This window comes from Geotrypetes seraphini, chromosome 8 (genome assembly GCF_902459505.1).
Source record: "Geotrypetes seraphini chromosome 8, aGeoSer1.1, whole genome shotgun sequence".
Classification (NCBI taxonomy): domain Eukaryota; kingdom Metazoa; phylum Chordata; class Amphibia; order Gymnophiona; family Dermophiidae; genus Geotrypetes; species Geotrypetes seraphini.
In genome coordinates, this window is record NC_047091.1 from 83,508,640 (window position 1) to 83,536,094 (window position 27,455).

A 27,455-nucleotide genomic window follows, 5' to 3' on the forward strand; every position below is an offset into this window, starting at 1 on the left:
TGTTTTTCATCATGACAAGGTGGTCCTTCGTACTCATCCTAAGTTCTTGCCTAAGGTTGTTTCGGATTTCCACCTCAACCAGTCCATTGTTCTTCCGGTGTTTTTTCTCAAGCCCCATTCTCATCCTGGAGAGGTGGCGCTTCACACTCTTGACTGTAAGAGGGCGTTGGTTTTTACCTCCAATGCACCCAGTCTCATCGGACGGCTCCTCAACTCATCAAATCTTTTGATCCTAATCGGTTGGGGCGTCCTGTTTCCAAGCATACCTTGTCCAACTGGTTGGCTGCTTGTATTTCCTTCTGCTACGCTCAGGCTAGTCTCCCGCTGCAGGGTTGGGTCATGGGGCATAAAGTCCGAGCGATAGCGGCGTGTGTCGCTTTCCTCAGGTCCACGCCTATTGAGATCTGCAAGGCCGCCACTTGGTCCTCGGTTCATACCTTCACCTCTAACTATTGTCTGGATACTTTCTCCAGGCGCGACGGCCAGTTCAGCCAGTCGGTTTTACATAATCTGTTCTCCTAAATTGCCAACTCTCCCTCCGTCCCATCCTGGTTAGCTTGGAGGTCACACATATGTAGAGAATATGCTGCCTGCTTGTCCTGGGATAAAGCACAGTTACTTACCATAACAGGTGTTATCCAGGGACAGCAGGCAGATATTCTCGCAACCCTCCCACCTCCCCGGGTTGGCTTCTTTGCTAGCTATCTGAACTGAGGACCACGTTGAGGAGACGCGCCCTCTAGCTGAGCGGGAAGGCACACACATGCGCGGTACAGCACTAGCAAACTTTAAGATCTTCAATCAAGTTTGCTTGAAAAGCTGTGGATGACATCACCCACATGTGGGGAATATCTGCCTGCTATCCCCGGATAACACCTGTTACGGTAAATAACTGTGCTTTACAGATACATAACTGTTTTTACCACACTCCGGCAAAGAGTTCCATAACTTTATGCGCTGAGTGAAATATTTTCTCCTGTTAAATGTACCATTATCTAACTTCATGTAGTGTCATAAGCACATAAGAATTGCCATATGGGGACAGACCGAAGGTCCATCAAGCCCAGTATCCTGTTTCCAACAGTGGCCAATCCAGGTCCTAAGTACCTAGCTAGATCCCAAATAGTAAAACAGATTTTATGTTGCTTATCCTAGGAATAAGCAGTGGATTGCCCCAAAGTCATCTCAATAATGACTCATGGACATCTCTTTTAGGAAATAATCCAGACTTTTTTAAAACCCTGCTAAGCTAACTGATTTCACCACATTATCCGGCAAATAATTCCAGAGTTACCCTTCTCCTTTGAGAATATTGACCATTTAAACCTACTCTCTGCTTTCTGTCTTTCACCCTGTTCTTAATCCTTAGTAGGACATTACTTCCTATCCCATCACTTTCTAATTTTCTCAAAAATCTTTCATAAGATGCTGTCAAATGCCCTTTGAAAATCCAAATACATAATATCAACGGTCTCACCTTTATTCACATATTCATTCGCCCCTTCAAAGAAATGCAGTAGATTGGTGAGGCAAAATTTCCCTTGACTATGGTTGACTTTCTATCATTAATCCATGCTTGTGTATATGTTCTGTCATTTTGTTCTTTATGGTAGTTTCTCCCATTTTGCCCAGCACTGATGTCAAACTCGCTGGTCTATAATTTCCCAAATCGCCACTGGAACCCTTTTTAAAAATCAGAATCACAATGGCCACCCTCTGATTTTCTGGTAGTATGCTGGATTTTAAAGAAAAATTACAAATTCTGTTACGTCCCTTCTGGATTTCATAGGCTAAGTGTTCAGTCCCAACCTGTAATCTGGGAGTTGCAGAAATCCAACATTTTTCTGAGCATTCTCCTCCTCCTTAGACTGAAAGCTAGAAACATGTCCAGTTTTCAATTTCTGCAAGCAATCCGTCCAGAAGTCTTTTGCAGTTACTGTTTCTTTTCTTTTCTTTTTTTTTTTTTTTCGCTTCAAGTTTGGTTGCTTCAGTGCCTTGAGACCCCTTCCAGTGGTCCCCTGTTGGAAGAAAAGACGCAGTCCTGCAGAGCCGGATTGCTGCGTCACAGAGAAACTCTGGTGAATCTGTGGAGCCAGCCTGCGATGTGCGACCCTTCTTAGACTCGGGGTTCCTTCCCCTGGGAGATTGCTTGCCCGCTGATCTTGTCATGGGTTTTAAGTATGGGATGTATGTGTCTGGAGCGAAAACCCCTGGATTTCAAGGCATAGGCTGCTTTTCCCGCTCCTGACTGCATGGCGAGGATCCATGGGGGCGGAGGTCACAGTCAGTGTCTGACCAACTGGTAAACCGAACATCTTCAAGCTGGTCCATTTGGAGCAGTTTCTGAGGCAGAAAATTTTTTTTTTCTCCTCCACTGCTGTTGAAATTGCAGAACTGTGAGTAAGCTTCCGTTATTTCCTATGGGAACGTTGGGGGTGTCTTGTTAAATGATTTAAAAGAAGTTGTTTTTCACAGTTTCTGAGGGTAGGGTTCAGGTCCCCTACTTCTCCAGACCCCAAATTGCTATTTTTTATTTTTGGGTTTTGTTTATTTTTGCTGGTTTTGGCATAAATTTGCAGGTAGCGACCATCTTGGATTTTGAACGATCTTTTTTTTTTTTTTTAACATTTTATTTCTGCCTCAAAATCCCTCGATTTGAGGGTCACGTGATGACGCAGGGCTGAGCGATGGCTCTTAACCTTGGCTGTGTCCCACACTGCTTCAAATCTTAGTTACCCACGGATTAAGACTACTGAGCTAAGCCTGGGTCACAAATATCGCTCCTAAAACATAGTGACTTGTGAACTGTGCAATCTGCAGAGTTTTCGCTTTCACGAGTGCAGAGTTATGCCCATAAAAACACAGCGGCTTGCAAAAGAGAAGCGGGATCACACATCCAAGATGATGTCGCCAGAGGCTTCACCCTTACCAATGATTATGCTATTCGAGAACTCGTGAAACATCTTTCTGTCATGCTGGATGACAAGCTTGCCAAATTACAAGTCTCCATTGATGATCTTCGTAACAGCATGGAGGGGCAAACACAGCACAGCGTCTCCAGCAAGTAGAAAATCAGGTTTTGGGCCAGGAAAACCTTATGAGTTTATGGTGACGCAACTACGCGAGCTGGAAACCAAATGTCAGCACCTGCAATCCCAGCTGGAGGATCAGAAAAATCGGGGTCGCAGAAATCTGTCTAATTGTAATCCCCAAGACAGTATCGGATGCGAAGCTGTGGCCCCTAGTGGAGACTTGGCTTCCGGAGGCGGTGGGTCTCAGCATGAGCCTTACGGTGGAGAGGGTACATCGAGTGGGGCTGTGGCGTGAAGGAGTGGATCGACCATATCCCACCATCACTCGGATCCTGAATTATGCGGCCAAAGATAAGATTATGGGGCTGTTTTAGCTGGTGAACATCTTTGTGTATGTCAAGTGCTTTAAAATTAGATTGTTCATCTTTTTTAGAATTTATTTTAGGACTCTGTTGACTTAGAAAAACTTTGTAGATTTTAATATACCATATGAATATGATTCTGAACAAGATAAAGACTCATTGTTTAGTCAGGTACTAGCAAATTGTGATTTGAAGCAGATAGTTAATTTTGCGACACACAAAGCAGGAAATATATTAGATTTGGTCTTTTTGAGGAAAGAATTAATGTAAAGGTTACATAGTCTCCTGTAGGGCAATTAGTGAGTTGATCTGACCATATGATCATTAGCCTTGTTATACAGAACTCTGAGGGCTTAACTTGAGGAGAGAAACCAGGTACCAAGATTAAGATTAGATCGAACTTTGAAAATAGGAGACTTTAGAAATGAAGTTGGAGAGAATTTGCAAATAGATAAGGAATCTGACTTGGAGGATATGCTAACAGAATTGTATGTAAGATTGCAAAAGGCAATGGATAAAGTTGCACATATAAGAGAAATAATGGTGAGGCCAGGTTATAAACCAAGGCCATGGATATCAGAACCAATTATAAAATTGAGGCAAGAATTAAGACAGACAGAGATAGTTTGGAGAAAATCTGGTAGTGAGGATGATCATAAAAGCTGTAAGATAAAACTGCATGAATATATAACGTTTTGTAATGAAGAGAGAAATAAATTCTATAAAAAGAAACTCCAGGCGGCTCAGCATAATCCAAGAGAACCTTTTCATACAGTAAATTACTTAGTAAAAGGTTATGAAGGGACTGAGAGTGTAAGCATTGACCCTAATGATTATGGCAAATATATGATTGAGAAAGTTGATAAATTAAAACATTTCCAGGAAGATCATGGGATACCTCAGGATAATACTGTAAATGGAGAAACATCTTCAAATTCCAGCCAATTTGACAGTCTATCTGAGGAAAGGGATAGGAGAGTTGTTATGGGATTAACTCCCTATTTGATCCATGTTCTGCGCTAATAAAAGCAGTTATAGTCAACATCGTTATGATGTTGACTAAGATTGTTAATAAATCTTTGTAAACTGAAAAGGTTCCGACCTGTTGTAAGACCACCACAGTTAAACCTGTATTTAAAAAACAGAATAGTGACCCAGGAAATTTAGGAAGCTATAGACCAATTTCAGTGATGCCTGTAATTGAACAGATAGTGCTAGAAGTATTAGAAGAACTTTTAGATAAAAATGACTGGTTAGATGACCATCAATATGGGTTTAGGAAAGGACATGGGGTGAAGACCTTATTTGCGACCTTAGAATTACATGGTTCTAACTACCGAAAGTCATTCTCGCTGTTAGAACCTTGTAATCCCATGCATAGACTAATTTCTGTACATAGAACCATGCAATTTCTTATGAAATGAAGGAACGGTTAAGTTGTAATAAATCCTTGTGAGTGTTGTAACATCTACATGTCAAATAGAACTCGGAAGTCATTGGAGTTAAAAATACTAAAAATTATCCCAGGACAAGCAGGCATGATATTCTCACATGTGGGTGACGTCATCTATGGAGCCCCGATGCGGAAGCATTTTCAAGCAAACTTGATTGAAGATTTAAGTTTGCTCTGCTGCTCCACGCATACGTGCCTTCTGCTCCACTAGGGGGTGCATCCCCTCGTGGTCTCCAGTTCAAAATTTTCCGCTGAGCCTAGAAGTCGTGTTTTTCAGGCTCTGCCCCAACTGCCTTCTAGCACCGCGATTTTTTCTTGTTTTTTCTCGATTAAGTCGCTGTGCGCGAATTCTTTACTTTTCAACTTGATTCCTGCTTCGTTTTTGACGACCTGGAGGCTTCCGGGTCCCCGTGGCCGCGTGGCTACTCGAGCCGCGTCTACTTTCGATTCTATGTCCCGGCCTTTGACCGGCTTTAAAAAGTGCACCCGGTGTGAGCGGCTTCTTTCCATCACAGACCCGCATCGCCGGTGCATCCTCTGCCTGGGGGCGGCTCATCCAACCGACTCCTGCCCCCAGTGCGCTACTTTCCAGAACCGGGCCCTCCGTCGAAGAAAAGCCCGCATGGCGGACATTTTTGCTCCGGACCAACCCTTGGCCTCGAGGTCGGCCTCGGCCCCGGCCTTGACCTCGGCCCCGAATACCTCGGCATCGCCCCGAGACCCGAATCCGAAGCCCTCGGGACAGCAGAAAGCCTCGGCCCTGGGTAAGTCCCCTCTTCCTTCTTCAGGTTCCGTAACATCGAAGAAGCCAGCCTTGGGGACACCGTCGATGCATGGCGGAAGCCCCATGCTTACAGCCTCGGCTAAGCCCTCCAAGCCTTCGGGCCGTGCCTCCACCACACGGGAATACTCTGATACGAGGTCGCTCCCGGTGGAGTGCACCGAGGCAGTAGACATGCCTTCGATGCTGTCCGTGCCGGTCTTCCAGGACCTACTCCGAGCGATGATCTCGTCGGAGCTGTCCGCTGCAATGGCCCAGTTACAATCGGTCTCGACCTCGACCCCGCAGGTGCCAGACCAGCCTGAGCCTCGCATCGAGCAACCTCGGGAAAAAGTGCGCAAGCTTCGCCGCATCCCATCCTCCTCGGACTCCTCGCCGAGGCGCCCGAGACGCTCTCCCTCCGCAGACCGCCGCGGGGCAAAAAGTCGTGCTAAAACGACAGAAACCTCGAACCGCCGTACCTCCAAGAAGGCCCGAGGTTCACCAACTCTACGAGGCCGTTCTCCTACACCTCGTACGGGACCACTAAGGGTGGCTGAGTTATCACTCTCCAACCCGCGCATCCTCCGAACTCCCTCTCGGACCGGGACCCCGACCCGAGGTTGCAGGTATTCTCCGAGGGAGTCCGGGTCGAGGTCACCGATTCGACATCGATCGGTACCCCGAACCCCGGCATCGTCTCCGAGGGGCTCCTCGAGACGCCAAAGATCGACGACCCCGGAACACTCTCACAGTGCTTCCCCGGTCTCGGAGCGTGGATCGGAGCAGGAACCTCGATACTCGAGGGAAGCCTCCCCATCCTTCTCCACCCGACGGAGGTCTCGTTCACCGACTCCGCACGGGGCCCCGGGAACATCCCGCCCATCCTTCACTCGCTTTCTCCAGGACATGGGCCACGCTTTGGACTTAGACCTCCAGTCCGACTCCAGATACTCTAAGGAGTACCTAGCGGAGCTGGATATACCATCACTGCCCAGAGAGTCCCTTCGCTTACCACCTAACCCGGTACTCCAACAGGCCTTCTTCAGGAACCTGGAGACCCCCTACATGGTCACAGCCGTACCCTCCAAAATGGAGGCCAAGTACCGCACAGTACCCTACCCGGGATTCGAACAACCACAGCTCTCCCACCAGTCGCTGCTAGTAGAATCCTCCTTGAAAAAGGCTCACCCATCCCGGGTCTCAGCTGCGTTCCTCCCAGGCCGAGAAGGCCGAACCCTGGACAAGTTCGGCAGGAGACTATATCAAAATGCAATGATGGCCTCTAGGGTGCAAAGCTACACTTTCACCTTCACATCCTACCTCAAACACCTCATTGGACTATTGAGAGCCTTTGAGACTGACCTACCGGCCTCCCGGCAAGGAGCGTTTGGCCTGCTTTTAGAGTCCCTCTCCAACCTGCGCCTCCATCTATTCCACGCGGCATACGATGGCTTCGAACTCTCCTCCAGAGAGGCAGCCTTTGCTATCGCCATGCGCCGACTAGCTTGGCTGCGCCTGGTCGACATGGACCCCAACTTGCAGGACCGGTTGGCTAACCTCCCCTGCGTGGGAAAAGAACTGTTCGATGACACTATCGAGGCGGCTACAAAACGCCTCTCCGAACACGAACGCTCGTTTGCCTCCCTCGTCCGGCAAAAGCCTAAACCGCCCGCGTCCAGGCCGTACAGGGCCCCTCTGCGCCGCTACCCACAAAAATCCACCCCTGCCTTCTCGCGGCCTCCACCCAGGCGTCCGCAAGCCCACCACCGGGCCATGCCCAAGTCCCAACCGCCTGCGACTACCAAACCATCCCCGTCCTTTTGACGGGATACGCGGAAGGGGGCGGGCCCCCTCCGCCATAGTCCCAGGTCTCCTTCCCATCGGGGGTCGCCTCAAAGCCTTTTACCCTCGCTGGGAACAAGTCACGTCGGACGCATGAGTCCTTGGCGTGATCTCATCAGGATACTTTCTCAACTTTCGGGCCATTCCTCCGGACAACCCCCCAAGGAATTGCCCTCCCAACCGGACGCAGCTACCCCTACTCCTCTCCGAAGCTCGAGACTTGCTTCACCTGAGAGCAGTGGAGGAGGTTTCCCCCGACCAACGGGGGAAGGGCTTCTACTCCCGTTACTTCCTGGTACCGAAAAAAACGGGAGACCTATGCCCAATACCAGACTTGAGACGCCTCAACAAATTTCTGGTACGGGAAAAATTTCGGATGCTTTCCCTACCAACCCTCTACCCCCTGATCGACGAGGGCGACTGGCTCTGCTCCCTCGATTTGAAGGAGGCGTACACGCATGTCCCAGTGCACCCCACTCACCGCAAGTTCTTGCGTTTTCAGGTAGGGGACTGGCACCTACAATACCGTGTCCTCCCCTTCGGCCTAGCATCGTCACCTCGGGTCTTCACCAAGTGCCTCGTGGTAGTCGCAGCAAGCTTACGCTCCCAGGGCCTCCAGGTATTCCCCTACCTGGACGACTGGCTGATCAAAGCCCCGTCCAGGGAAGCGGTTATCTCAGCGACCCAACAGACTATTACCTACCTACAAAGTCTGGGGTTCGAGATAAACTTCCCAAAATCCCAACTACACCCCTCCCAGTCCCTGCAGTTCATCGGGGCCACGCTGGACACGGTTCGCCTCCGTTCCTTCCTCCCCCCTCTGCGTCTAGAGGCGTTAGTAAGTCTGAGTCGAAGGTTTTCCCTGCTGACCTCGGTATCAGCTCGGCAGATGATGACTCTTCTAGGCCACATGGCCTCCACCGTCCACGTCACATCCTTCGCCCGCCTCCATCTGAGAATTCCTCAATGGACCTTGGCCTCTCAATGGCGTCAAGACCGGGACCCGATCGACCGCCCCGTGACAGTGACGCCTTCTTTGCAACAATCGCTCCGCTGGTGGGCCGACTCTTCAAATCTTTCCAAAGGTTTTCTCTTCCTCACCCCACCTCACAGCAAGATACTCACCACGGACTCGTCGGAGTACGCTTGGGGAGCCCATCTAGACGGCCTACGCACTCAAGGGATGTGGTCAGCAGAAGACCGTCGCTGCCACATCAACGTGCTAGAGCTTCGGGCCATCTATCTCGCAGCTGTAGCTTTTCAACATCTGCTCCACGACCGAGTGGTTCTCATCCGAACTGACAACCAAGTAGCAATGTACTACGTAAACAAACAAGGGGGAACACGGTCTTGGTCCCTTTGCCGGGAAGCCCTGCGCCTCTGGAAATGGGCAATCTCCAACAACACCTTCCTTCGAGCGGTTTACATACAAGGAGAACAAAACTGTCTGGCGGACAGACTCAGCCGCCTCCTCCAGCCACACGAGTGGTCACTGCACTCTCAGATCCTACGACAGGTGTTCGAAAAGTGGGGGACGCCTCAAATAGATCTATTCGCATCCCCCCACAACCACAAGCTGCCTCTCTTCTGCTCCCGGATGTACTCCCCGGATCGGCTCGAGGCCGACTCCTTCCTCCTCGACTGGGAGGGAAGGTTCCTGTACGCATTCCCGCCGTTTCCTCTGATACTGCGGACGCTTGTCCACCTGAAAACAGTATAAGCCACCCTGATCCTGATTGCCCCTCGCTGGCCACGCCAGCCGTGGTTTTCCCTTCTACTTCAACTCAGTGTCAGAGATCCACTGCCTCTGCCTCTGTTTCCCTCTCTACTATCACAGGGTCAGGGTTCGCTGTTACATCCCAATCTTCAATCTCTTCATCTGAATGCTTGGTTTCTCTCCCCCTGACTGCTCTCCCCGTGTCTCAATCAGTCAAGGAGATATTGGAGGCCTCTAGAAAGACCTCGACGAGAACCTGCTACTCCCAAAAGTGGACCAGATTCTCAACCTGGTGCTCCTCCCACAGCCAGGACCCGGTGTCGGTCCCCGTCCCTCTGGTCCTTGACTATTTACTTCAATTATCTCATTCCGGCCTAAAGACCAACTCCATTCGAGTACACCTCAGTGCGATTGCAGCCTTTCATCAGCCCCTGGAAGGGAAAGCCCTCTCGCTCCATCCCTTAGTCTCTCGCTTCATGAAGGGTCTTCTGAACGTCCACCCTCCTCTCAAACCCCCCCCCCCCCGGTGGTTTGGGACCTTAACGTGGTTCTGGCTCAACTAATGAAACCTCCATTTGAGCCCCTAGACAAATGCCATCCAAAATTCCTCACTTGGAAGGTGATTTTCCTGCTCGCGCTCACTTCCGCCCGGCGGGTTAGTGAGTTACAAGCTCTTGTAGCGGACCCACCCTTCACGGTATTCCATCACGACAAGGTGGTACTCCACACCCATCCAAAGTTCTTACCTAAAGTAGTGTCTGATTTTCATCTCAATCAGTCCATTGTCTTGCCTGTGTTTTTTCCCAAGCCCCACTCTCACCCTGGAGAAGTGGCGCTCCACACTCTTGACTGCAAGAGAGCGTTGGCCTTTTACCTCCAACGCACTCAGTCACACCGGAAAGTCCCACAACTGTTTTTGTCCTTCGACCCAAACCGGTTAGGTCACCCAGTTTCCAAATGCACCTTGTCCAACTGGTTGGCCGATTGCATCTCCTTTTGCTACGCTCAGGCTGGTCTCGCGCTGCATGGTCGAGTAACGGGACACAAGGTCCGAGTGATGGCAGCCTCCGTAGCATTCCTCAGGTCCACACCTATTGAGGAAATCTGCAAGGCTGCCACGTGGTCTTCGGTTCATACCTTCACCTCCCACTACTGTCTGGACTCACTGTCCAGAAGCGATGGCCGGTTCGGCCAATCGGTATTGCGAAATCTATTTGCTTAAATTGCCAACTTCCCTCCATCCCTTTTCAGTTAGCTTGGAGGTCACCCACATGTGAGAATATCATGCCTGCTTGTCCTGGGATAAAGCACAGTTACTTACCGTAACAGGTGTTATCCAGGGACAGCAGGCATATATTCTCACAACCCGCCCACCTCCCCGAGGTTGGCTTCTTTGCTAGTTAAGTGAACTGGAGACCACGAGGGGATGCACCCCCTAGTGGAGCAGGAAGGCACGCATGCGTGGAGCAGCAGAGCAAACTTAAATCTTCAATCAAGTTTGCTTGAAAATGCTTCCGCATCGGGGCTCCGTAGATGACGTCACCCACATGTGAGAATATATGCCTGCTGTCCCTGGATAACACCTGTTACGGTAAGTAACTGTGCTTTGTCACTTAGAACCATGTAAAATTCTAAGGTTGCGTATTGCCGTCAACTTTAGATGTGCTACGAAGAGCATAGACATTGGAAAAACATTTTGTGTTATTTCCTTGGATATTTCGGCAGCATTCCATACAGTGGATCCTTTGATTCTGTTACAGAAACTGCAGATAGGAGGTATTGGGGGTATGGTGATGCAATGGTTCAAGTTGTTTTTGACTGAATGGATGTTTGTAGTGCAAAGTGGTGGAAACACTTCTTCCACTATGTAGTTGTACTATGCCGCAAGGATCAGCATTGTCTGCACTGCTTTTCAATATATACATTGCCTCACTAGTACAAATCTTGACAGAATTAAATGTCCACTATCGAATTTATGCCGATGATATCTGCTTTTTCTTCCCAGTTGAAAATGGAGTTAATCAAGCAAAGACTAGATTGATGGTCTGTGTGGATGGATAGAAGTATGTTGGTGTTAAACCTAGACAAAATAGAGGTCATGTGAGATCAGATTACCAGAGGTACAACTTTCAGTTTCCCCTCAATAAGAATGCTAGGTGTATATCTGGATAGTCATTTAACAATGGAATTATGAACACTATCCAGATTAAGACCAATGCTTTCAATGTTGGATTTCCAGATAGTGATCCAAAGTCTTGTAATTACAAAATTAGGTTTTTGTAATGCTTTATTTTTGGGTATTTCAAAAACAAGGGTACATACCTTGCAGGTTGTGCAAAATACAGCTGCAAGTATGATCACAGGGGTGACTCATGAGCACATTTCTCCCATTGGTTGCCTATTGAATATCGCATTGAGTATAAAATATTGACAGTCATACACTATGCACTTTATGGGAAAGCACCACAATACTTGATCTAGGCCCTGAAAAAAAACATATTCCAACCCGTAAGTTGCGTTTACAATTGGCAATGAAACTGTCACTCGAATGTGTCTGGGATGTGCATTATAAAAAGACCTGGATTATCAGCTATTTCTTTATCTGGCCCAAAATTGTGGAATGCATTAAATGGATCATTAAGATTATGTTCCAACTTTGTGTGTCATTCAAAAAACTATTGAAAAACCACTTATTTGTAAAAGCCTTCTAAGAATAAGGAATTTCTGCTTTAATGTACTTTTCCTAGTATCTTTTTATTTGCTGAATTAATTTTTTTACTGAGTTTGTATTTTAGTATGTTTTTAGTTGAATTTGTATTTTTTGTAAGTCTCATTTTATGTACGTTCATTTGTAATCCGCCTAGTTGATAGGCAGAATAGAAATTTAAAAAATAAACAAAGTTCTTCTGTTCAATTACTATTCTGCAGCTGTGGCTACAAGTTGTAGGGCACTGGCACTGTATTGCTTGGAGCTGAAAAATAGGAGGATCAAGTTCTCTGTAGTTTCACACCAGGGTTTGTGTTTTTGCGACTGACGGAGCAAGGTCTTTAGAATCACTTGAGGCCCTGCGAGAATGTGCACGGGACACCTTGTGGGTTGGAGTGCAGTTTTCACCTGCATTGACAGCGATGGTCTGGCTTTCTTTTTCACTGGGGGTACCAGGTTGGCAGACGGTGAAAACCTGACAATTCCACCTGACATATAATTGCTCCACCTTGCCACTTTTTGGATGACTACAGTGCTGGACTAATGTCATTCCTGTTATTTTGCTGCCTGCAGGCTGGCCCTTGCTTGCAGGAGTTGCTTCGTGCCACTGGAGCTGTTGTGGCCATTTGTGATCTCCAGAATTGTTGTTTGGGTTATGGATGTGGGCATATGGAGTGATTGTATAAGGGGAGATGGGGGAGTAGTGCGTGGGGTGGGTTGCTTGTACTTGTGCTGCTGGAATGGGTGATGTCTGGATTAGGTGTGAATAGAGTGGTTTTTGAGAGGGATCACAGTCAGCATGGATTCACCAAGGGTAGGTCCTGCCAATCCAATCTCATCAGTTTCTTTGACTGGGTAACAAGAAAGTTGGACTTGGGAGAGTCTTTGGACGTCGTGTACCTGGACTTCAGGAAAGCTTTTGTCAGTGTCCCACACCGCAGGCTGCTAAGCAAGATGGAATCGATGGGGTTAGGAGAGACACTAACTGCATGGGTCAATGATTGGCTGAGTGGCAGACTTCAGAGGGTGGTGGTTAATGGTACCCTCTCTAAAACATCGGAGGTGACCAGTGGAGTGCCGCAGGGCTCGGTCCTGGGTCCACTCCTTTCAACATATTCATAGGGGATCTGACTCAAGGGCTTCAAGATAAAATAACACTATTCGCCGATGACGCCAAACTATGTAATATAGTAAGTGAATGCAGTTTACAGAATTATATGGCGCAGGACCTGCTTACATTGGAAAGTTGGTCCTCAACCTGGCAGCTAGGCTTCAATGCTAAGAAATGTAAGGTCATGCACCTCGGAAGCGGAAATCCATGCAGGACATACTTCTTGAACGGAGAAACTTTAACTAGGACTTCAGCAGAACGAGATTTAGGAGTAATCATCAGTGCAGACATGAAAACTGCCAATCAAGTGGAGAAGGCTTCATTTAAGGCAAGGCAGATATTGGGTTGTATCAATAGAAGTTTCGTCAGCCGAAAGCCTGAAGTCATAATGCTGTTGTACAGGGCCATGGTGAGACCTCATCTGGAGTACTGTGTGCAATTCTGGAGGCCACATTACAGTAAAGATGTGCGCAGAATTGAATCGGTTCAACGGACGGCCACCAGGATGATCTCGGGGCTCAAGGGTCTCTCGTACGAAGAGAGACTGAACAAATTGCAGCTCTACACTCTTGAGGAACGTAGGGAGAGGGGAGACATGATCGAAACATTTAAGTACCTCACGGGACGTGTCGAAGTGGAAGATGATATTTTCTTTCTCAAGGGACCCTCGGCCACAAGAGGGCACCCGCTCAAACTCAGGGGCGGAAAATTTCATGGCGACACCAGAAAGTATTTCTTCACATAGAGAGTGGTTGATCATTGGAACAAGCTTCCAGTGCAAGTGATCGAGGCAGACAGCGTGCCAGACTTTAAGAATAAATGGGATACCCATGTGGGATCCCTACGAGGGTCAAGATAAGGAAATTGGGTCATTAGGGCATAGACAGGGGGTGGGTAAGCAGAGTGGGCAGACTTGATGGGCTGTAGCCCTTTTCTGCCGTCATCTTCTATGTTTCTATGTTGGCAAACGGAAGCGAGCAGTGGCTACTCTGCTTGAGCTTACTTAACAATTGGAGATTCATAGGCGTCAGATAGGGGAGCGGTACCTTAACACCCATAAACAAATCCCATCTTGACTACTAGAACACTTAATCCATATAGATACCTATATGTACAAATTTCACTTTTGGGGGAATAGGGCAGGTAAGTTTCTTGCTACCTTGGTGAAGCCTAGAAGACTGGTCTCCCATATTACTTGGTTGCAGATGAGTGTGTGTGATTGTATCACTTGTGAGCATTCCATTAGGCATCGTTTTGTACAGGTTTTTTTAAAGATCTCTGTGACAGAGGTCCCTACGATGAAGCCTAACGAGACCAGTTCTTTAGCGATATTACTCTCCCTCAGGTATCACTGGATCAGCTGGCCCTTCTGAATGCTCCTATCACTGTTAAACAAATTAATCAGACCATAGGCAAGCTGAAATTGGCCAAGGCACCTGGCCCGGAAGGTATGGGTCCAGAATTTTACAAAATACTGTGAGAACATGCTGGGCTGACGCTGGCAGTGCAGATTTTCAAGGAAAAGGGGGGAGTCTCTGCTCACAGAGCAGAGCCATGCCTATATCATTGTAAATAAAGTTGGTGATCAAAATTGAAGAAATTTTCTTTTATTGCCAAACATCTTAAACTCATCAAGAATTTTGTTGGTATAAAACATGGTCTTGTACTTTTCTCTAAATATTTTACCACATTAAAAGCTTCATCTTATGGTATTGAAGTGTAGAGCGCCTTTACATCAAGACATACCAAGATGAATGGAAAATCTTCTTGTGGAATGTTGTTTAAGATGTTAATTAAATTGGAAGAATCTTTTAAATAAGATGGAAGCTTAAATACTTCTTCTCTGAGAGGTTTTTCAAGGTCAATGAAAGATACCGGAACCCTACTAATGCAAACTAATTTATCCTGATTGGATCATTTTCTGGGTTACTGAGACCTTTCCCTCTCTGTTATTTTTGTATTTCGGACTTTGTTTGAGATCATTTGTTGGTGCTGGTTATATTTTATATGTAGATCTCTACATCTCAGTATTGTGAGTTATACTCTCACAGTATGGCATCGTAGGGTCCTTCAGACAGTAGGTACTTAATCTATATAAAACGCCTATGGCCCAAATCTTGATAAATAGATGCTGCACGGAGCCCTTCACATTAAATAAAGAGACCCATCAAGGCTGCCCGCTGTCCCCGCTGCTTTTCCTGCTTTCACTTGACCCGGTGACAATCAAGATTCGCTCTACTCCAGATCTCCCCAGGTTGTAGGTTGGCATGGCGGAGTGTAAAATCACTTTTTGCTGATGATAAGCTCTTGTTTTTAGGGATGCTCATTGCACGATTCCAAAACTTATCTCTTTGATCACCCGCTTTGAGTCCTTCTCCAGTTTGTGTATCAATTTCAGTAAATTGGAAGCTATGCTGGTGACTAGCCTTTGTTCATCTCGGTTGGAGCCTGAATTCCCTTTGTGGTGGTCCTCTTCTGAGATGAAATACCTTGGGATTTATCTAAGTGCGAACTAGTCCACAGTGTATAAGCGAAATATCTTGGATAAGCTGGAAGTCCTTAAAACTTTTTGTACAAGATGGAGAGATCTATCTTTGTCACTCTTGGGCCATGTTGCGCAAACTTAAATGGTCTTTCTTAAATTATTTATTTTTTTGCAGATGATTCCTCTGTGGATACGGAATGGGGAGGAGAAAGCTTTTAGGTCTCTGGTGGGCTCTTTTTTGTGTGGGCATTCAAATGGGTTAGAATCAGTTTTAGGAAATTGGTTCAGAGTATGCATGAGTATGCAAGGTGGCTGACCTTCACTTATACAACATGGCAGCTCTTGTGATGGCTGCATGAGCTTCATGCAGGTGGCTCGAGATAAGCACTAGAGAATGACACGGTGAGAAAATTCATCACCGTTCCCGTCCCCGCGGCTAACCGTGGGAAAGCATTCCGTGCCATTCTTTAGTATCCATCTCAAACTCAGTCCTTCTACACCAGCGTTCTTCAATGCAAGGCTTGAGGGCCAGTGGCTGGGCCCATTCATACTCTGATTCTTCCCTCTCTCCTTAAAGAATGACATGGAGATGGTTCCCCGCGGTTATCCGCGGGGACAGGAACAGTGATGAATTTTCTCACCGTATCATTCTCTAATAAGCACTACAAGGACTTATGCACCACAAGTACTTACTGCTCATTGGATATCTCCTCCATCTCTTGGCTTGTGTGTCATTGAGATTGTGGTGCTCTCAGACATCCATTCCTTTCCTTGAGGCCGTGAGAAAGGCGTGGAAGTGGTAGAGGCGATCTGTTGAAGGCAATTGTAACAATTGGTTTTTTTTTGTTTTTTACCCCTTTATGATAACCTGGATTTTCCGCCAGGAGGTGGGGTAGTCCATAGGAGAACTCCGCAGATTGGAACGGGAGTATACATGGGTCAGTGTGAGCAGGGCCGCCATCAGAAATTTCTGGGCCCCTTACTGAGCAATCCTATTGGGCCCCCCCACGCACCCCTTCCCCCCCCTTTTGTCCGGGGGGGTGCTATCAGGAAATCGGCAGGGGACAAAAAAAAGTATGACAGCAGTGTTTATTGTTTATTGTTTATTGTTGTGCACAGCAGAAGCATAATACAGGAATTTGTGCTATGGTGGCCTAGGACCTAGAGAGTTGCGCGGGGACAGAAATCCCACCCGTCCCCGCCAAAGTCCCACCCGTCCCCACCCATCCCCGTGAGGAATCCCTCCGTCCCCGTGAGGAATCCCTCCGTCCCCACCCGTCCCCGCGAGGAATCCCCTCCGTCCCCACCCGTCCCCGCGAGGAATCCCCTCCGTCCCCGCCCGTCCATATAAACTTCAGAAATAGTTATTTCATTTAATTATGCTTCTGAATTAAAGGCTCTGGTAGAAACCCATTTACAAATAAGCAAAAAGACTTTATTAATTTGAAAATATTAATTGGGAAGAATACATACTTTGCAAATGGGTTTCTACCAGAGCCTCTAATGTTTATAAATTTTTATCAACACAACTAATATACTACTTTATCCTGAAGCAAAATAAAAAAAAAGAAATATAATTCTTTTCCTACCTTTGTTGCCTGGTTTCTGCTTTCCTCATGTTCTCATTCAATTCCTTCCATCCACTGTCTCTCTTCCTTCTGCATCTTCCATTTGCTCTGTTACTGTGCCTCTCCCTTTCTTCCCCCTTCCAAATTGGTCTGGCACCCATCTTCTTCTCTCCGCTCCCCCATAGTCTGGCATCTGTCTTCTTCCCTGCCAGTGTCTTCTCCCTACTCTCTCTTCCCCATTTCCTTTCAGCGTCCTTCTCCCCCCCATCTTCCCCATGTCCTGTCAGCGTCCTTCTCCCCCCTCTGTCTTCCACATGTGCTTTCAGTGTCCTTCTCCCCCCTCTGCTTCCCCATGTCCTTTCAGCGTCCTTCTCCCTCTCTGTCTTCCCCATGGCCTTTCAGCGTCCTTCTCCACCCACCCCCGTCTTCCCCATGTCCTTTCAGCGTCCTTCTCCACCCCTTTGTCTTCCCCATGTGCTTTCAGCATCCTTCTCCCTCCTCTGTCTTCCACAAGTGCTTTCAGCATCCTTCTCCCCCCTCTGTCTTCCACAAGTGCTTTCAGATTCCTTCACCCCCCCCACCCTTCCCATGGCCTTTCAGCGTCCTTCTCCACCCCTTTGTATTCCCCATGTGCTTTCAGCATCCTTCTCCCTCCTCTGTCTTCAAGTGCTTTCAGAGTCCTTCCCCCCCTCCTCCCGTCTTCCCCATGGCCTTTCAGCGTCCTTCTCCCCACTCCTTCTCTACCGCCCCGGGTGCAGTACAGCCGGCCAGGTCCCCTTACTTTTGTGGCACTTCCCCGACCGACTGACAACAGCCCCGGTCCGACAAACCTCCCTGCCCTTAACTGCGAATCTAAATTACCTTATTACAGCTGCTGTAAGAAGATAATTTAGATTCGCGGCTACAGGGCAGGGAGGATTGTCGGATCGGGGCTGTTGGTCGGTCAGTCGGGGAAGTGCCACAAAAGTAAGGGGACCTGGCCGGCTGTGCTGCAACCGGGGCGGGGTGTGGCGGGGCGGACCGCCCCCTCCCTTGGTAGCCACTCGAACCGCGAGGCTACTCTCCTCCTTACCTGCACTGCCTGCAGCACAGAGCCAAACGGAAGTCTTCCCGACGACAGCGCTGACGTCGGAGGGAGGGAGGGCTTTGTTTAAGCCCTCCCTCCCCTCCGACGTCAGCGCTGACGTCGGGAAGACTTCCGTTCGGCTCTGTGCTGCAAGCAGAGAAGGTAGGGAGAAGAGCCGCGCGACTGAGTACATCCAGCCCCGCAGGAACCCCGCGACCCTCGGAGGCGTCCCCACGGGATCCCCGCGACCCTAGGGGGCGTCCCCACGGGATCCCCGCGACCCTAGGGGCGTCCCCACGGGATCCCCGTGACCCAAAGGGGGAACCCGCGGGATGCCCGCGGGTCCCGCGGGATTCCCGTCGTCCCCGTTCCCGTGCAGCTCTCTACTAGGACCAATGTTTCCTCTAAGGATTGATGAGGTGTGTGCAAAAAAAAATATGCATGAGCGACAAGTTACATACTCCACAAATTTATGAGCAGGCACGGAGGACACATTTTTAAACAAATGTAGTTTATCCTTGTACTCCTTATGTATTTTTAATCATCTATGGATATGTTTGTATGTTTATTGTTCAAATGGTTCTATTTATTTCCCCAAATTTATTTTTGTTATACGCATTGAAAATATTTGATATTGCGTTTAAATCAAAATCTCAATAAACTTGAAACGAGTGCCCGTGAGATTGTGGGAGGGTTAAATACTCAAAACTTAGAAGAATAACAATTTACTTAAAGTTTTTGCTACGCCAGCTTTCTGGTATCTTTACATACAGTGGCGTACCTAGCATATGTAACACCCGGGGCCCATCATTTTTTGGCACCCCCCCCATCTGTAAGAAAAACATGATTTTTAGTAACAAACCACACGTCACACATGAGTACCTAGGAAAAGGCAGCATCTTACATATTGCAGTGAGCAGTACATCAATATACCCATTGTAAAACGAAACAAGCCAGACCAGCACAGATCAATCCTACATCGTCAATCCTAACAGAAAACCATATCTTTCAAACACACAGAACACAGAAAACACCTTCGCCTAGAATGGAATATGTCATCACAAACTAACCCCTCACCCTTTTACAAGACTGTAGTGTGGATTTTAGCCACGGTGGTAACAGCCCTGACGCTCATAGAATTCTGAGCATCAGAGCTGCTACCACCACGGCTGGTGCTAAAAAACGCTCCACAGTTTTGTAAAAGGGGGGATAAAATAGAAATACACAGTTTCAACGCTCTAGCTCAGAGATGCCCAAATTTTTTGGGCTTGCGAGCTACTTTAAAATGACCAAGTCAAAATGATCTACCAAAAATAAAATTAAAAAACACAAAGCACACTATACGCTGAGAAAATGTTAATTATCATTCCTATTCTGGGTTTTTTCAAAGAGGTCAAGGCAAATGACTCTATGCATTGTCACCTCAGTAACAACCATACAAAAATAGACAAATATACCCCCCATCCTTTTTATTAAACCACAATAGCAGTTTTTAGTGCAGGGAACTGCGCTAAATGCCCAGCGCTGCTCTCGACGCTCATAGGCTCCCTGCACTAAAAAACACTATTGCGATTTAGTAAAAGGGGGCCATAGTGCAAAATATAGACAGCATATATAAATTCAGACACATTTCGATCACTAAATTGAAAATAAAATCATTTTCCTACCTTTGTTTGGTAATTTCATCTGGTTGCACTTTATTCTTCTGACTGTGCATCCAATATTTCTTCCCTTCTTTCAGCCTCCTGTATGCTTCCTCTCCTCCAGACCTCATTCCCTCCCCCAACTTTTTCTTTCTTTCTCTATGTCTGTCTTTCTCTGATTCTGTGCCCCATTTTTTTGCTTTGTTTCTGGTTTCCTGTCCCCCCTTCTTTCTTTCTTCCTTCCTTCCTCCGTGCCCCATTTTTTGTTGTTTTTTTCTGGCTCCCTGTCCCCCCTCCCCTCCCACACACACACCTTCTTTCTTTCTTCCTTCCTGCCTCCCCATGCCACCACCGCCGCGGAATAGGCTGCTGCCGCAATCGGGAACAGGCCGAAATCTCCCTGCTTCTCTTCTGCACGGGGCCGATCAACTCTCGCCGCCGGATGTCAATTCTAACGTCGGAAAGGACGTTCCGGGCAGCCAGGCAGCGATTGGCTAGCCAGAACGTCCTCTGGACGTCAGAATAGACATCGGGCCGCCGCGAGAGTTGGTCGGCCCAGCAGGGAGATCAAAGACACGGTGCCGGCCTGATCCCCGATGGCAGCAGTGAAAAGGGAAGGGAAGCAGGTTGGGCACCACTGCTCTAGACGAGCCGCGAGCCACACGCTAAGGAGAACAGTTGACCGCCCCCCCCTTGGTACGCCACTGGAGCAGCAGCGTGTCTGGCCGGCTCATTCGTTCAAAGCCGCGGATGGCGGCTCCTTGCGAGATCCGCGCCTGCGTCTGAAGCCTCTCTGATGGTGTGACATCAGAGAGGCTTCCGATGCAGGAGTGGATAGCGCAAGGAGCCGCCAACCCGCGGCTTTGAACAAACGAGCCGGTTGCTGCTCCAAAAGGAAGAGAATGATCGCCTCCAGACCGCGGGCCACAAATAAAACCTGGAGAGCCACACGCGGGCCGCGTGTTTGAGACCGCTGCCTTAGAGGGAACACTGCCTAGGACCCTGGGGGAGCCCGGGCCCCCTGTCACCTCCGGGCCCCTGAATGCAGGACTGGTAGTACTGCCCTGATAGCGGCCCTGAGTGTGAGGTAGCGGGACAGGGATCCTTTCTTAATCATGAAGTATTGCAAAGGAGTTGAAATATTTCACACATTCCCTTTTTCACATATTTCCAGCTCAGACGTTGATGTTGCTGTGGTATAAAGTGGGGCAGGGGGAAAAGGGGTTGCACTATCTAGATTCCCTAGCTCAGAGCTGGTGAAGGGATATTGGTTTAACCCTTACTACTTCAGATATTCTAGATTGTTTTGCTTATATCTCCAAGAGCTATCCTTATTTCTTTTTAATTCTTTTTAAATTCATTTTTAGCCTTAAAGAATTAAAAAAGAAATAAGGATAAAAAATGAAATAAAAAAGAATAAGTACTGGGAATAATGAAGAATACCACCACCTGGAACTATTTGATTCGGGTGGAAGTCTGAACTCCCCTATAGTACTTTAGAAATTGTATTTTCAGCGCTTTTGTGGAATCTTAATTATTGGAGTAAATATCTCCTTTCAGCCATCTCTTCTCCAAGATGAATATCCCTAACCTCCTTTAGCCTTTACTCATATGAGAGTCCTTCCATTCCCTTAATTATTTTGATTGCCCTTCTCTCTACCTTTTCCAGTTCTACTATATATCTTTTTGAGATGCAGTGACCTAAGTAATACTCAATACTCGAGGAATGGCTTTACCATGGAGCACTACTGAGGCAGTACAGAAATCTCCCTTTCCCTCCCCTCCCTGTAACATAGACATCCAGTGCCCCCCCCCCCCCTCAAGCATATGGGTTGCAGCTCCAGCCCAGCATGGATCAGAAGCAGACGGAAAGAGCCGGCTGCACTTCAGGCAGTATCCTCTTTGCCATTTTGGCACTAAATGCAAAAATTAAATCACATGGTTCAATTTGTATATTCGATACCAGGTGGCAGAAGAGGAGTCTGTGCCCTGATATGCAGTTGCTCTTCTTTCCTTCTACTTCTATTGAGTACCACTTGGGGCGGGAGGAGCATGTCTGCACTGGAGGTAGGGATAGAGGAGCAAAGAGCCTGTTGCTATTCTTGGCCACAGGCTAACTCAGATTTTGCAGCCTGAAAATATGGCCAGCTATCTGTTGAATGCAATTTTTAGTTGTTTTGGTGACCTACCTGGGGTTTGACAAGCCCTGCCTTAGCCCCATCCTCTGTGTCTTCTAGCGATTGTCATTAGTTCTGATTTCTGGTCTATTAATGGGCAATTTCTTTCTAGTTGCTAACGAAGACCTTCGAGGCAACACTGTGGAGGCAGCTGCCCAAGTCCTCCAGTGGGTGAGCTTTGCTGATAGTGAGATTATGCCACCTGCCAGCACCTGGGTCTTCCCCACACTGGGCATCATGCAGTACAACAAGCAGGTGGGTAACCGTAGTTTGCTTTTCATTGCATCACCTGGAAGTTAGAGATGAACTGAATCGATGCTAACTTTCTGGATCTGTTTCCTCAATACCCAGTCCCTAATGGCTTGCTGCCAGCGCTCACTCTAAATCAACTATTTTGCTTCCAGCACTGCACAGCTCTGAGTGAGTTTGAGCAGTGCAGTGCCTGAATTTTCATACTTCTCAGTACTTAAGAGTAGGGCAGGAGTTTGGATTTTGCACAGCTCCATTACTGAGAAACATATAATGCTGTCCCTGATAGAGTGTTGGCATCGAACATCTGGAAAAGGCAAGTGGATTAATAAACTGGGGAAGGAGACGGGTGGGGAGTTGAGACAAGTTGGGATAAGACTGGGGGAATGTGTATAATGCGAGAAGGGTGGAATGGGCTGTGAAATGGAATGTGCACAGGGAAACTCGGCCTTCACATCATTGAAGGGTACAACCCCTAGCCTAGGATACTGGAAAGTTTGTTTGCTGCTGGTCTGACTTAAAATTAAGATATTCTCCACTGCCTTCCCCCCCTCCCCCCCCGCTTTGTTTGGAAATAGTGAATGTCCTTGGCATAAAGCCATTGCAAGACAGAATGGGACAAGAGTGATCTTTTGTAAAAATAAAAAATAATGTTGGGTACTGTGTATCTTGGAACAGTGCTCTGTCTGCTAATGGCTCTGTAGTTCTATGTTAGTGTTCTGATCTCAGCTACCTCCAGTAGGTTGTTTAGGGAGGTCTACAGCATCTCCATCTCTTCTCCCACTGGGATATCTGCTATCTTTGGCTGTTCATGGATTTGAAAAGGTGAATAATTTAAAGATCTCCATCCATTTGGCTTATGAATTCCCAGGCCACAGAACAAGCAAAGGAAGAGGTTAAGAGAGTGTTGAGTGTCCTGGATGCCCATCTCAAGACGCGCACCTTCCTGGTGGGTGAGAGGGTCACCCTGGCAGACATTGCTGTGGTTTGTTCTCTGCTCTGGCTTTATAAACAGGTAAGGCACAGGCTCTGTCTTGCCATCCTCTGGTGTCTCCTCTTGATTTATTCATTCCCACCTTGTCTTACAGCTAGAGCTGGGACATCTCTCCAGACAGGAAGTGGACTGCCTTATGGTAGACTTTGCTCTTGGCTATCCTTATTTTAATTACAGGAGTCTGTGATTCTCACCCTCCTTCCTGGTATCACCTCTCTTTTCTTAATATAGTGCTAACTTTGCAGCGTATTGGAATAAATTGACCTTGTAAACCACTTTTACCCCAAGACAAAATATCAAAGTTGATGATGATGGATATCTACCTTCCTCTGTTTCTTACATAGCTTTTGACTGTTAGTTACTTATTAGTTGAGATGTACATGTTTATAGGAAGGGAGGGAGGGAGGTCCTGTATTGTTTTCAGCTTCCTAACTCAGTCTGTGCTTGGATGCAGTTATGTTGTTCTAGGACTGCTTCCCAAGTAGAAGGGATGGGTCTGTGTGTGCTGTTTAAAGTTAATGCTGGTGATCTGAGAAGATAGGGGAGTCTTTCATGTTTTGTTGGTTTTCTCCGCAAGGTCCTGGAGCCCGCTTTTCGTCAGCCCTATGGCAATGTCACCCGCTGGTTTGTGACCTGTGTGAATCAGCCACAGTTTCAGAGTGTCCTTGGGGAGTTTAAACTTTGTGAGAAGATGGCACAGTTTGATGGTAAGGGACTCGGGGTTGGAAAAGGGGGGTAATAGGGTGTCTGTTCTTCTAGCAGCTCAAATCTGTGGCTTTCAGACAAAGCAGCAGCTCTCTAGCGGACTGGCAGTCAACATACAGTAAATAGAAAAAAATTGATCTTTTCCTATGAAGGAGGGGGTACACATGTGATCTATGCAGTAGAGAGCTCACTACCCCTATAGAGGAAGGGTAAGCATGTTACACTTTGCAGCGAGGAACATTCTTTGGATGAGGTAGCCTAGGTTTCATTCTTTGTTCTTACAGCTAAGAAATTTGCAGAGTCCCAGCCCAAGAAAGAAGTATCTAAAAAGGAGAAAACACCTAAAGAGTTAAAGAAAGAGGAAAAGAAACAAGAAAAAAAGAAAGAGGAGAAAGAGGCCCCTGATGAGGACCTTGATGAATGTGAGGAGGTTCTAGCTGCAGAGCCTAAGTCAAAGGATCCTTTCGCCCATCTACCTAAGAGGTACAGAATACCTTTTGCAAACCAGTGGTGGGACTATTTGTTGAAATTCTGGGCAAATGGAGGACCTAGTTGTTGAACTGGAGTTATGAGCAACAGCCATTTTTAATATTGGTCAATATCATTTTTGACCCTAAGGGGGCACTAGTTACATCTTCAATAGGCAGAATAAGCTGTCCAACGCCCTTTTGCATGCCTCAAATATTTCTCTGAAAGTACTAAGCTAGGGAGCTCACATTGTTTGTTTTCTGTTGGCAAAAGCTGCCTGTTATTCTCCTGGGACTTTAGTGCAGAGTTAGGAGTGACAAAGGGGACTGTATGAAGCTGAGAGAGATGGGAACAGTTGGGAGCAGATAGGACAGGACCAGGGTCTGGTGTGCAGGACAGGGAGAGCAGGGTTCTCCCCGAGGGCTCCAGTGTTGCAGAGATTTGAGGGGATGCTCACTCTCTCTTTACCTCTCAACTTATTATTTTTTAAAATTTAAATCCTGCTCTTATGGCAGAGCTTGTCTCAAGAAAATGAATAATACCATAACAAAATTTCAGTAGCATACATTCCTAGGGGTATAGCAGCAGGATGAAAAGATTTTGAGAGGCAGGGGAGGAGGCAGTTCTATAAGGCAACAGAAGCTGCTAGTATTGAGTGGAGACAAGATATTTGAATATACATGGATGGCTTTTAGCCTCATCCCTCAGTTTGCTCTTTCATCTTTGTGTATGTGGTCCTGTTCTGGTAGTCTAATCACAAGAGGAAAATTATCAGGATGGGATACAACAGTTGCCTTGCTCTACCACCCCCTAGGTTGGATAGTCATACCCCTTCCTACTCCAATCCTGTGGCACCCCTTCTGACCTCTGTCGTGTGAGCTCCTTCCTCCATTCTGATTTTGACTGCCTGCTTAGAGAAAGATGCTTTATTATTTTAGTAGGGAGGAGGGGGGGATTGTGTCCCTTCTGTACAGTTTTCAATCAAACCTGATAATGCCTTAAGCCAAATGCTGTTGATGTAGCTGCTGCCTTTAACTGATATGGTCTTGTTCTGGCTCGCACCAGCTCTTTTATCATGGATGAGTTTAAGCGTAAATACTCGAATGAGGACACACTGACGGTGGCATTGCCCTATTTCTGGGAGCACTTTGATAAAGAGGGCTGGTCCATCTGGTATGCCGAGTACCGTTTCCCTGAGGAGCTGACTCAGACATTCATGAGCTGTAACCTCATCACAGGTACCTGGCTAGCAGCTCCCTTTTTGACTGTACAGTATAAAAAGTTCACTAGACTTGGCTGTATCTGACTTATTCTCTTCCCTATGTTCTCTCATGCAGTTTCAATATTTCTGTTTTCTCGTGGTTTTATGTATGTTCTTTTGGTGTGTATTCTTGAATAGCAGGGGACTCGGAGAGGATTACTGGGGAGGGGACTGCTCTTCAAGGGGTGTGTACATTATTATGATTGCTATCTTTTTGGGTCAGAAAGCCCTTCAGCTTTCTGTTTTCCCTGGAAGTTGGAGATTTGACATCATGTCCTTTCTCCCTTCCTTCCCTTCAGGAATGTTCCAGCGCTTGGATAAGCTACGGAAGACTGCCTTTGCCAGTGTTATTCTCTCTGGCAACAATAATGACAGCATTATCTCTGGGATCTGGGTCTTCCGTGGCCATGATTTGGCCTTCACAGTAAGTAAGGGAGGGGTTCCTATCTTTTAAGATTTGTTTCAGTGTTAGTCAACTGGCTGCAAGGAGCATGGAGTCTGGTCTACAGTGTGAATATGTTACCTACCAGATATTTTGTCTTCTGCTGAGCAGCATCTGCTCAGGATCACTGGGACACTCTCCAACCCTGTTCTAGATAACTGTAAGATGTGATGTACGTTTTCTGGATACACAAATCGAAGAAATGTGGGGGCTGTGTGAGTGTGGAGTACCATTCACTAGTTATTAGATTGTCCCAAGCTCTTGGTTTCTCAAGTCTCCTCTCCATTTGAATCTCTTCTGTTTCTTACAGCTGTGTGAGGACTGGCAGATAGACTATGAATCATATACCTGGCGAAAACTGGATGCAGACAGTGAAGAGTGTAAGACACTAGTGAAGGAATATTTCCTATGGGAAGGGGACTTCAAACACATCGGTAAACCCTTCAACCAAGGAAAGATCTTCAAGTAATTGGCTGGCCTTCAACAGTATGCACAAACTGACCTGTTGGCAGCAAGCACGCCATAGCCAAATCAGAAAGCCACCAGCTAAGAATCGTTTATGATGGGAGAAACATCAGACTGTTACTTTTATAAATTAAGTGAGCATATGAAAAATAAAGCAGGTTAATGACAATGGAACTATCACTGTCTGTAATACGATTGGGGAGTGTGGGGGACATATAGATTTCTCTTCTATGCCATCCTTGGTGGAATGCATTTACTGGTCTACCTTAGGCTTCTGTGAGTAGTATAAATCACGTCCTCTTGGGTGGTGGGATTATATGATTCTTTTCTGTCAAATTGCAAGTGTTAAGGTTCTTACCTGCCCACACTCATGATTGTTTTCCTGAGCCTGCTTTCCTTGTCCATGCTGCCTGTGACATCATCAGAACCTTGGCATCCATATGCCGGCTGTCTTTCCACTCTTAGCAGCCTGCTGCCACCTAGTGTACAGTTATCCAGTGAAGAGGTCTTGGTGTTATCCAAGGACAAACAGGCAGCATATTCTCCCATATAGATGACGTCATCCACAGAGCCTGGTACGGACAGTGTAAAAGTGTACTGTCACTTTAAAAATCTTAAGATTGCCCTTACTGCACATGTGTGAGTGCCTTTCTGCTTGCGGGACCTTCAGTTCTCAATTTTCCACGGAGCTGAGAAGATGCTTTTTAGAGTTTCTCTAAGTATGTCAAACTTTCATTCTATTCCTTCTCATTGTCAAATTTTTTAGTTTGGTTTTTGATCTCTTTGCAGCCTATTTTTAGGCCAGGAGCATCAAACTTTTTTCAGTTTACCATCTACTTTTATCTCCCTGGACCATAGAGTCCTTTGACCTCATGTCGGGCAGTTTTTCTTTGATGTCCAAGGCACCTAGCAGCTTTAAGTAATGCACCCAGTGCCAAAGGAACA

General features: G+C 47.1%; 1 protein-coding gene across 1 annotated transcript in view; it reads left to right on the forward strand.

Annotated features, from left to right (window-relative positions):
• The window catches only part of EEF1G (eukaryotic translation elongation factor 1 gamma), a 39,829-nt gene extending 13,145 nt beyond the window's left edge, over positions 1–26,684 (forward strand). The window contains exons 4-10 of the mRNA XM_033954869.1: positions 22,039–22,181; positions 23,047–23,190; positions 23,747–23,876; positions 24,159–24,357; positions 25,408–25,580; positions 25,903–26,027; positions 26,356–26,684. Of these exons, the coding sequence (XP_033810760.1) occupies positions 22,039–22,181; positions 23,047–23,190; positions 23,747–23,876; positions 24,159–24,357; positions 25,408–25,580; positions 25,903–26,027; positions 26,356–26,514 (1,073 nt within the window). The 3' untranslated portion in view covers positions 26,515–26,684. The remainder of the gene's footprint in view (positions 1–22,038; positions 22,182–23,046; positions 23,191–23,746; positions 23,877–24,158; positions 24,358–25,407; positions 25,581–25,902; positions 26,028–26,355) is intronic.
• The last annotated feature ends 771 nt before the right edge of the window (positions 26,685–27,455 follow it).